Genomic DNA, 11,525 nt, shown 5'->3' on the forward strand with positions numbered 1-11,525 from the left:
TGACTTTCTTCCCTTACAAAGTTCAGGGGGCTGCCCTAGCAGACTTATGAGCTGTGGCTTTGGGTTTACCATGCCTTGTCAGCTTGTCACAGTCAGCAGAGGGAGTGCTTCCCCTACATCTTAGAAACTGTTACCTTAAGTCAGGGGTTCAACACCACCACCTAAAGAAAGTGGACAGCCCTTTGTCTCGAAGCACCTTAATGATCTTGTGCTGGAGAAAAGTCTACAAATTGTTTCCTGAACTCCAAGGCCAAGTCCCATACCAGGGCTACTTTGTAAAAGTTAAGGCAGCAAAATATATGCATGAATGAAACATCCCCTGCCCCCCCAAGGGTTTCAGACCTGGGCAGAAGAGAAACACCAGACTACACAAGAGAGGGTATCTGGGGTCACCAACCCAAACCTGGTAAATCATAAAAAACTAGCTCATGGGGCCTAAGGTGAACAACCCCCCAGTGGTTGCTAGACTATTCCTTCTGTGGTTTTCATTAAGATAGACTGGGACAAGTGAGGACACAGGGCCCAAGACACAGGACTCCAGGAATCTCCCTGGAGAAACCAGTGGTATAAAAAAACAAACAAACAAACAAACAAAACAAAAAACAAAAAAAACCCAAAAAACAAAAAACAAAACCGAAACCAGACAGAAAATGTCTGAGTACACTGATGGTCAGCTGTCTCTGAAAACTCATGGGGTAACCAGTACCATTTAATTATTAGACCACCTCATATCATATATAAAGATTTTATTCCTTAGTAAGAACTTTTAAATCACAAAATAGTGTGGCAATATTTAGGTAATATGGAGTGCTGAAAATACTAGAATATAAAGATAGTTTCTAGCTTATCTTTACATACTAAACTTGTCTAAACCAGCTGGTTTTTCTTGCAGATAATATTTTTATTTGTTTAATAATTTAAGACAGCGTAAGCTTGCACCAAGCAGTAGAAGCATTGTGACCAAAGTGCAAACATTTCACCAAGTCCGCCCCAAAAGATATTTTAACTCAAAATATCACTAGCAGGTATCTTCTCCCTACAAAAATAGCATGTCAGACATCATTAGTTGGGAGTATTAACAGCTATGTACATACGGCCGCCTTGGTAGGCTAAGAAGTTTAACGTTGTTTAAACACAGCGTTTGAGGCAAACAGTAGCAACAGCAGCAGCAAACGGACCCGAACACTCACAGACCCAGATAACTTTCTTCACTCTAGACTATTGTGAATCACTCCTTATGTAACATTCAAGTGAGATTTCTCAGTGCTACCTTGGCAACAAACTAAAAATATCTAGACAAGGTCTCGGTTTTTGCCTTATTTTAAAAAGCTTTCTTCCTGATTATCTGGTGTCTGGTTTGGTCTCCCGAAAAATACATAGAGACTTGAGAGAGCGAGGCCTGGCAGGGCCTTCTACATGTTCACAGCACTTCCCATCACAAGGGACCACAAGCCCCTCTCTCCACTTCTGTCATCTAAGAATTCGACAATCAATAGGTTTGGGCTTGTCTTTTTCCAGCCCAGAGCACTTTAACACCCCACCCCACCCCAAACCCCAGTAACATTACAAAAATTTGGGACCATGATGGATAAAATAACGAGGGATCAGAAACACAAATATATAACCTATGACATATATCTGTGAGTTGAGACATGGGACAAAGGGGTTGAGGTCAATTTGTCAATAAAGTGCGAGCAAAGGCGCCACGGGCTCCAAACTCCCTCTTCCAGCTCCCACACTGACACAGTGCCTGAAGATGGCCCCAACTCTCAGTTTCTCCCAACAGGTGCAAGGTATAAAGACACCACTCCAGCCACCTCACAACAGGGCAATGGCATCCTCACTTCTTTGAAAAAGAGGTACCTTCCAAAAAGCTGAAGAATACAAAATACTGACACGTCAATGTAACTTTCAGAGACCCTCAGTTAATGGGTCACCTCCTAAGGGGACAGACAGGGGACACAGCTACTGTTCCAGGCCTGGGTCAAGGAGCCCTGATACCAGGCACTCTAACTGGTTCCGCGTGGCTCTCCCACCCCAGACTCCTGAACCAGGGTCTATGTTTGGAAACAGAGAACGTGAACTAAATGTAAGGGAGGGTAATTTAAGATAACCAGTATTTCTCAGGGAGGCTCTGTGACAGCAGGGATGGGGAAGGGAGTGTCAAAGGGTAGAGGGTGGGGTGGCAGAAGGGTGAGAAACGGGCAAAACAGGAACTCCAAACATACACAAAACACCTGTTTTTGTCCTAAGCCTGTCGAGCAGAGCATCTCTTACTCTTCCTCCCTGGTACGCCTTAGGGGATGTTTGAACTTGGAAACCTGGCGACTCCTCAGGAGCCCCCTGCCCTGTTCTGGAAGGAATGCTGGGTTCAGGGGGCGTCCTTGGCCGGCTGCGTGGCATCTTCCTGAGAGCTCTCTGGGTTCACGGCGTGCGGCAGGTGGGTGCGGCTATGCGCGTGCTGGGGGCGCAGCGACCCCGGGGGCGCCACCTCGTGCGCCAGGAATGGGGCACCAGCGGCCGAACCTGCCTTCTCCGGGGGTGGCGATAGCACGGACGACAAGCAAGGGAAAGCGGCGGCGGCGGCAGCGGCGGCTGCTGCGGGGATGCCGGGATACAGCAGCGGGAAGGGCGCGGCCGCCGCGGGGTACAGATACTTGTCCAGGCCGCTCTTGTCTAGCCAGGGCTGTACGTAGGCGGCGGCGGACGGCGACAGCAGGTAGAAGGGCAGGCAAAAGGGCGCGGCGGCGGGCTGCGCGAAGGGCGCGCCCCCGCCCAACGCCACGAGAGAGCCGAGCAGCGCGGGCTCCGGGCCCAGGAGCGCGCCGCGCGCCTCCAGCTTCAGCCTCTTGGGCGCAGGCGACGGGTCCCCGGGTGGCTCCTGCTTGACGGCGGCGCGGCCCTGCTCCGCCTCGCCTCCGTAGCCGCTGTCGGTGTCCGTGTCGTGCTCGGGCTCCGTGCCGGGCTGAGTCCGCTGGATGACCGGCACGCAGCGGGCGACGCGCTCGGAACCCGAGGCGGCTGCAGCCCCAGCGCTGCAGGGCGCGCGCCCAGGGCCCCTGCCCGGGGTCACCTGTGGCGTCAGAAGCTGGGTAGCCATGGCGTGCAGGTGGCTGACGAGCTGTGCGCAGCGCGGTTCCCTGGGCGTCCAGCTCTCAAAGCGCGCGAGGTATTGCAAGACTTCTTTGGCGCAGGTTTGAAACCCCGAGTGGAACGCATCCAAGTCGGCCTGGACCGGCGATTTCAGAGAGCGCTCCCCTAGGGTGCACGGGGGAGGGAGGCGAGAAGAAAAACCGCGGCGTTAAGACATCTGCTCATCACGTGGGCCCTGCGCTGCCTACAGTGAGCTCGGCTTTTCCTGGGCATTCCAGCGATATAATCCGCAGACTGCCGAGAGGAGGGGGTGGCGCGGTGAGGCGCTCTCCTCCTGGCTGAAAAACCCAACTGGAGAGGTGCAGCCGCCACTTTAAATAAAAACGGGGCTCCTCCAAGCTCTGCAGAAAGCCTTTGGGATGCTCTGGGTACTTGGCACCAAAGGGAAAGAGGCGATGTTCACCAGAAGCAGGACGCAGCGGGGAGTCCTAGCATTGCGCCTCCAGTGTTACCCCGTTTCGTATCAGGGCAAGCTGGCTTCCTCAGACCCACTTACCATTCTGTAAAGCAATTATCTTCTGATGCTGCTGCTCCGTTAAGGCTGTTAAAGCTTTTAAGTGCTTCAAAGTTAATTCCAAGACTACTGCTTTCTCCAGATGCCCCAGTGTCTGCAGTGGTGCAACAAAGAGGGGGAGACAGGGGTTAGTTTAAAACACGCAATTTTATTTGATTAGCCTTCCACGCAGCCCAGCAACTTAGGCGCGCGCGCGCGCGCACACACACACACACACACACACACACACTCTACTGGGAAGGAAGCTCTGCTCAGCTCCTCACAGACAGGTCATCAATGATTTCTGCCATCAGCCTGGAGCCCCTGTTCTGAGTCCCTGGGAAACTCTTAGTTACAGCACAAGTTAGAAGGCAGGCCTCTTAATATTTATATATTTTTTTATCCTATCTCTGGGAGTTATGTCAGGCAAATACACCCCGGAGACCACCAAAGAATGAAAATGTGCATCTTACTGTCAATTTCAGATGTTCAGGCAGTAAGTCTTTCAGCTGAGCAATACATTCATTAATTCGGTCTCGTCTCTTCTTTTCTATTAATCTGTGCGGTAATTTGTAGGTATCCTTCATAACGAGCCAGAGAAAAGACACAGCAGTAAGATTCATTCACTTACTGGATAGAACCCTCCCACCCCAACCCCCAAACACACTATGTAATGAACTAATGCCCAGAACTCTCTCCTCTAGACTTCTAAAATGCAATTTAAATTCAGGTGCGGTGTTGAATATCCCCCGGAGTATCAAGCAAGCCACTTAAAATTCACAGTTAGGAAAGCTCAGGGCTGGAATATATTTGCGGGCAGAGTTTCCTTGCGAAATCAATGGCCCTAATTAACTATCCAGGCAGGTTATGGGAAACTTAGGACTTACCTTGGTGTCGTCTCGCTTCAAGCTCCTTTTGGGTTTACACATATACAAAGAGGAATAGTCCAGTCTGCAAAAACAGAAATCAGCATCAGGCTCCCATTCCGGGAGGGGCTCTGCCCTCACCCGCTCCATATCACTTTGTGCAGGGGGGAAAAAGCCAAACCGACGCCTAGACAGATATTCGCAACGGTGCGTACACCTTACCCTATAAAATCCCTATGTTCCAGTAACTGTCTCTCTTGCAAATGAGGGATTCCTTCGTCCATGTTCAATGGCTGTCCGTTTCCTCCGTTTCGATTTGGAGGGTTCTGTCCTGTGATCCGTGGGACGGTCGTCTGGAGAGATTTTGGGGGGTTGTGTGCGTCTCCAGGCTGTCTCGCTCTCCCTCTTCAGTGCAGTATTGAAAGTGTGAAGCAGTTGGCCGCCCCTCCGCCCCGTGCTCGCTCGCTCGCCCTCTCGCACACCCGCGCGCGCACACCCGCGCGCACACACGCACTGCGCTGGTAGTTTGCTCTCACTCCGGGCAGTGTTTGGCCACAGGGCACGCGCGTCGCCGGCCAGACCAGCACCCAGCTCACGTGCGGAACGTACCATCCGCGGTCCAGCCTAGAGGGGGGCGGGGAGGAGGGGCCGGGAGGGGGCGGGGACACCTGATTGGGGCCACCTGGAGGGAGCGGCCACCCGGCGAGCCGTTCGTCTTCCCCGAGGCGCTGCAGAGCGCGGGGGCGGGGCGGGACACGGGGCACCCCCGGCTCGACCGGCATCTCGGTGCAGAACCGTGGACGTGGCCTTTTGCTTTCCCACCGATTGCTCTTGGTTTGGGCCAGAGAAAGAACGCGAATTCGTGGTGGCTAAACTTGAGCGGGGAAGGAAAATTCGGAGCCTTTGCTCATCGCTTACTGGCCAGGCGTGAAGGGGGGTCGGATAGAATGACGCCCTCTAGGTCAGGCTGGAGGTCTATCCTGAAAAGGGGTGACTTGCAATTCGCTCCCCGGATTTAAGAACAGTGAAAATGTAGATAGACACTGATTCTGAATGTCGCATTCCAAGTGGTTTTGGCAACAGTGTCCCCGGGCCACCTAAACTTCCCGCAGCAGCCGGAATTGCGGTGCCACTAATCACAGAGGCAGATGACGTTTGGTGCCTCGGGTGCTCCCGGGGGAAAGCAGGGAGGGGGAAGGGTGGCACGGAGCGGGAGGCACACAAGGACTGCTGCGGGAAAGCCACGCAGTCGGGTCCTGCCCGCCCCAGCCCGCGAGACGCCGTGCTGCCTCCCGCCTCCCTCGTGCGATAAGCCACGCCGAGAGTGTGGCGAGCCCACGTTTACTACTGGCACCTCCGCGGCCTCCCTCCTTAATCCTGTCTCCAGCGGGTACCAGCACAGGGCCGGCAACGTGATGCGACCTGCAGCGGCTGCCACATCAGCGCGCAGGGATGCCGTGCGCGCGCCCCGTGTCCTCGGGAGCTCGGTCCACACGGCCGGGGACAGCCGTCCCCAGGTGCCCAGTGTCCCCGCAACTCTTGATAAATACGAATCTGAATTCCATCGGGGGATGGGGGTGGGGGCGGGAGACTCCGGGTTTCTCCTAACACTGAATTGATAATCAACGTTTCCTCTCGGACATTCGCGATTGCCCGTGGCACGTGGACACAGAAGGAACCTGGGCCCCAAATGCACGCGCACTGAAGCGCATCAGGGCCAGGGCAGCCGCGCTTGGGTTCCGGGGACGGATCTGGGTCGCGGGCCAGGGCGGCTGGAGCGGGTCACGTGCTGCGGAGCCTCCTCCTGGCCTAGCCGCGCGGCGGTGGAGCCCGAGTCCTGGGCGGAGCTGCTGGGATCAGTTCCTTTCCAGCACCCTCCAGGGTTCCTCGAGTAGGACGACACGGCTTGTTTTACAACAGGCAACTAATGATAATAGTGAAAGTGATTTTTAAATGCAGATTTGGACATTTATCTTAAGCCCTAACCCCCATCTCTTGCCTCTAAGTGGTTGAGCTTTCTGATTCTGAGGCAAGGGAGAGCTCCCAAGGGCTTATCCATGCAGTAAAGCTCCCGGCTTCCTCTAGTTCTTAACTGACCAGGTTAGGTAGCTGCGCCGGTGGCTAAGGTGAATTAAAACAGAATAGCAGCAATAACACCCCCTCTGTCGTCTGGATGTCTGAAAGTTCGCGGCTCTCCAAACATACTGTAGAGCCAATCTCACTTTTAAAGTGATGGGAGAGAGTCAGAGGGATATATAAGCCTTGTCAGTACACAGGAGTCTCAGGCCATCATCTAGTCAAAGGGACTAAGCTGAAGCCAAATAGGGACTAGAGGGGTGGGGGAGGGGGGTTCAGGGGTAGCAACAGGAACCTTGGGGATCTAGGGGAGGGCCAGAGGTGAGCTTGTAAACTCACCCCTCTGAAAAGACTCCTGGATGTGCCTTCAACCTTCCCTCATAAGGTTTTCCCCTCCCTGGCTCCCCGCCCTTCTTACCCACATTCTTAATTCTGTAGTCAGCACTTCTGTAATCTCTTACACTTCTGATACCAGCTGACGATGTAAGTTATTGGCCTTTTGCCCATTTTATCTGATAGATAGATAGATAGATAGATAGATAGATAGATAGATAGATAGATAGATAGATATGCATGCCATGGGTGTTTTTTTTTTTCTTTTTTAAAGATGGGGGTCTCACTGTGTATCCTTGGCAGGGCCTGTAACTCCCTGTATAGACCAAGCTGGCTGAACTCCAGCCTGCCTCTGCTTCCAGAGTGCTGGAATTGAAGGTGTGTACCATCACGCCGGGCTGTTGCACAGAGCTCAGCTTTAATCACCACTGTAAACATTGTTGCTTCTTTCTCCTGCTTTCCTCTCTCTTGCAGCCCATGCTCACCTTTGGGCTTTTCTTTACCTCTTTTTTGCCCCCTGCTCCCCCTCCCCGTTCTTCCTGCTAAATGTTGTCTTTCCCCTAGAGTTTTGTTCTGTGTTCTGTTAGCCTTCTGTGTCTAATCATTCTTCCCAGGACACTTCCTGCATGCTCATCCTCTGCCTTAAACTTGAGTCTGTTGCCACTTCTGTCCCAAACTCTTGCCGGTGGGGACCATTTGATGTCCTTTGATGCCACCAAATGTCCCTTGACAGCAAGAAAGCCATAGCAATAGCTAACAGTCACACAGCATTTGGGATTACAGTAGCAGGTTCCGTGCTAAGAGCTTCTCAAGCGTGACTTCACTAATGCTTCCTGCGACCCTATAATGTTTTGATGCTGGTATTGGTGCCTCTGCAGATGCCATGATCAGCCAGAGATCAGCTTGTGCACAAGCTTTACGCGTTCATGTCAGGTCTAAGTGCCCACTAGCCGACTCACACCTGTTTCTCCGCTTACCAGTCTGAGAGTATTCGTAGGGACACACGGGGGAGATGGGGGGGAGGAGAGAGGAAAAGTGGGACCTCAGGGGTTGGGGAGTTGGTTCAGTGGTTTAACAGCCACTGGAAACCTTCTCAGAGGACTGGGGTTCGATTCCCAGCACCCACATAGAAACTTACAACTGTTTCTAACTCCCGTTTCCAGGGGAGTCCAGCTCCCTCTTCTGGCCTCTTGGGCACCAGGTATGTACCACATAGCGCATAGACATACAAGCAGGCAAAACATTTACACACAAAATGTCGTAATTTTATGTTATTTAACTCTGTAAGCTCGCGGGAGCCGTCGACACGGGAAAGCATGACAAGAAAGAGTAGTCTTTGGACGCGCCAGTGAGACGTGCAGTAGGCAGTTAGCCCTGAGTTGATCTGAGTCCAAGCTACCCACTTAGCTTTTACAGCTGTTGCCAACTCCAGTTCAACTGGGCCAAGATGATGGCGAGCACCTTCATCATCTTCACCGAGCAAACCAAGTGAAGGCTGTCGTGAAACAGCAGATACGGGAGAAGGTCTCCTGCGGGGACTCCAGAACTGGAAAAGGCACACCTGCCAGACATGGAACAGAACCCAGACTGCCCTCTTTGGGTGTGTTTACACTGAGTCTTACCTAAGACCACCTGAGGCCAGGAACACACAAAATGAGCCGGAAGCCCTGCGAGTGCCCTGCTTGCAATTAAAGATGCCCAGCTTCAGTCTTTCCGCGACAGTTTCATCAGCTGGTGATGGCTGGAGACATTGTTACCTTTGCTGCCTCCCTGGCTGTTCCGGCCTCTTCCTCCTCCCTGTGTGTGGCACCTGTGGGGTGCACACAGCAGAGAGAGACGGAGAAAGAGACGTACCACAAACACCCATGGCATATGTAAAGAAATACAGAGAAAATGGGCAAAGGGCCAACTTACATCGTCAGCTGGTATCAGGAGTGTAAGAGATTACAGAAATGCTAACTACAGAATTAAGAATGTGGGTAAGAAGGGCGGGGAGCCAGGGAGGAGGAAAGGCTGAAGGCACATCCAGGAATCTTTTCAGAGGGGTGAGTTTACAAGCTCACCCCCGGCCCTCCCCTAGATCCTCAAGGTTCCTGTTGCTGCCCCCTCACCCCAGAACCCCCGCCGCACCCCTCCAGTCCCCAGTTGGCTTCAGCTAAAAGCTGGTGGGAGGTGCAGGGCCCACACTAAGACTCCTTCCATCCCGCTCCACCGTTTCATTGATGGCTCTCCTTGTATCTGGAGCCCACTGTTTTGAGCAGGTCAGGATGGCCACCGAGCTCTGCATGCCTAGGTCTGTGTCCACATGCCTCCTGGGTGATTGGGATCTGAATTCAGGTCCTGGGTAAGAAATATTTTACCCATTAAGCCATCTCCTTGGCCCTGTGCCTTTATTTTTAAGTCACTCCCTGTAGAGAGTAAGGTAAAATAAAGTATTTAGCCACATGTCCCCACTATTTTAAGCCCTAAACTCCAAGCACCCACTGGGTGGCTTTAGAAGATTTTTTTTTTCTTTTCTTTTTTTCGGAGCTGGGGACCGAGCCCAGGGCCTTGCGCTTGCTAGGCAAGCGCTCTACCACTGAGCTAAATCCCCAACCCCTAGAAGATTTTTTTTATGTGTCTTGTTTTCCACAGAAATCCTCCCCAGAGGATTCTGTTTCCGTCGGGATCAGAAGGTTCCTGCCTTGTCAAGACTCTCTAGGTCTGACTTTTCTCCAGGACAGGGGATCGTGGCTATTTCTGGATCCCAGATAGGATTCACATCAAGTGAGCAGCTCTGATGGTCTGACAGACTGAGGTCTGCCCAGGGTGTGGGCCTCACCTGAGAGGCTATGAAGGAAGCACCTTAGGTGGGTGGATGCTTTTCCATTCAGACGCTGGGGAGGGAAGTGAGGGCTTAGAGCCTGATAGGCAGGCATTCACCCTCTACCCTTGTGTTCCAGCCCTGGGTGCACCTCTCCCTCACCTGTTTTGGTGACTTACCGAGTATAATTTACCCATATTCCACAGGACTCCATGCTGGAAGCTAGGAGCTGAGGAAACAGAATCCACAACACAATTAAGAATGTTTTACATTGGTGCTCACATCAAAGCCTTGGCACTGAACGTGTGTGTGTGTGTGTGTGTGTGTGTGTGTGTGTCTGTGCATGTGTGTGCGAGTGTGTGTATGCATGTGCGTTTGTGTGTGTACATGCATGTGCGTGTGCATGTGTGTGTGCATACATGTGCATAGTGTGCACATGTGCGCATGTCTGTGTATGTGTGTATGTGTGTATAATTCCTTCTTCCTGGCAAGGAAGGGTTAATCTCACTGGCCTTCTGAAGAAAGGAAGGTATCTCCAACAAGGCTCTGAGAACGGAGGGAAGGTGCCACTTCACCTCTCAGAGTCCAAATATGGCTTTAAAATGTCGATGATGTTATTTGCTAGAGGGACTAGATTTTAGGTCTCAGAATAGAAGCCTGGGTTTCCCAGTTGCATATTCAGTGCATTAGCCCAACAGCACCCCGCCCCCTTTTAATTTGTAAGAGGACCCAATCTCTCCATAGACTGCCAATGAATGCGTCTTTGTGGCTGTGAGGTGATTTAACAAATCACCTTTTATATTTAGGTAACTCTCTACAGGGAGTTGACACATTCGCTGGTTTGCGCAGCATCAGGGATTTAACTGTGAAGCAGTGACTGTAACACAACGTGGTCATCTTACACGCTCTACATGTCACAACCACATAAGTAGAATAGTACATCTCTATATGGTACTGCATATGTCATAACCACATAAATAGAATAGTACATCTGTAGACTTCTTTCCAGACAGATCTCTGGAGCCCTGGCTGGCCTCAGATTCATGTGAGGCTCCTGTTTCTACTTCCCGAGCAGCAGGATTCTAGATGCTACACCACTTCCGTCTGGGAGGAGGATGGTATGAAGAGGTGACTGGTTCTTCTGCAGTGACCGTTTCTGTTCATATCATTTTCACAGGCTCTCAGGCTAGATCCATTTTTGTATTTAAAAGTCGGGGCTTCTTTACTTGCAAAAGCTCAGTAATGGGGAGCTGGACCTAAGGCCATGAGGGGCACGGGGCAGGGAGGCCTCTAGCACTTTGGTTCCTAATCTGCAGGCCACTCTCCATGTTTGTGCCTTTCACACTGATCTGTAGTGAGACCTAAAAATAGAGGGAGGCGCTGACCGCCTGCAGGGCGCCGCACAGAGTGACTGCAACCCATTCTCTGGGTTCAGCGGACCTGGCTGGACCAAAGAACATTAGAGGTGTTTCCTACATTGCTGCTACTAGGAGTACTAGGGAAAAACATCTTAGAGCAGCCTGTGGGGTGTGACCCCCTGGTGGGCCAATGCCCCTTTCACCGGGGCGCACCCCAGCTATCCTACATATCAGATATTTATGTTACAATTCACGATAGCATCAGAAATACAGTTAGGTTGTAGCAATGGAAATGATTTTATGGTTGGGGGTCAGTTCCTCACCTTGGCAGCATTAGGGAGGGTGAGAGCCAGTGTCTAATAGAGAAGCATGTTAGTCTCGTGAAGGTTCCTCAGAAAGACGCTCTGAGCACCCACTCCCCACTGGGCTTTCCGAGGTCTCTG

General features: G+C 52.0%; 1 protein-coding gene across 1 annotated transcript; it reads right to left on the bottom strand.

The window, feature by feature from the left end:
* Window positions 1-729: 729 nt before the first annotated feature.
* Bhlhe41 (basic helix-loop-helix family member e41) lies at window positions 730-5,135 on the bottom strand. The gene is made up of 5 exons (XM_032905404.1): window positions 4,735-5,135; window positions 4,534-4,597; window positions 4,120-4,227; window positions 3,650-3,761; window positions 730-3,258 (listed from the first exon to the last, which is right to left on the bottom strand). The coding sequence occupies exons 1-5, from the start codon at window positions 4,794-4,796 to the stop codon at window positions 2,372-2,374; spliced, it is 1,233 nt and encodes a 410-aa protein (XP_032761295.1). The 5' UTR covers window positions 4,797-5,135; the 3' UTR covers window positions 730-2,371.
* Window positions 5,136-11,525: the final 6,390 nt, after the last annotated feature.

This window comes from Rattus rattus, chromosome 6 (assembly GCF_011064425.1).
Source record: "Rattus rattus isolate New Zealand chromosome 6, Rrattus_CSIRO_v1, whole genome shotgun sequence".
NCBI lineage: Eukaryota > Metazoa > Chordata > Mammalia > Rodentia > Muridae > Rattus > Rattus rattus.

What these genes read in the sequence shown, in the direction of transcription:
- Bhlhe41 (XM_032905404.1), bottom strand. Translation starts at nt 4,796, where the DNA reads ATGGACGAAGGAATCCCTCATTTGCAAGAGAGACAGTTACTGGAACAT. An exon ending in TGAAGCGAGACGACACCAAG is followed by an intron (nt 4,228 to 4,533) that starts GTAAGTCCTAAG and finishes CTCGTTATGAAG; the next exon opens with GATACCTACAAATTACCGCA. An exon ending in CTGAACATCTGAAATTGACA is followed by an intron (nt 3,762 to 4,119) that starts GTAAGATGCACA and finishes GCACCACTGCAG; the next exon opens with ACACTGGGGCATCTGGAGAA.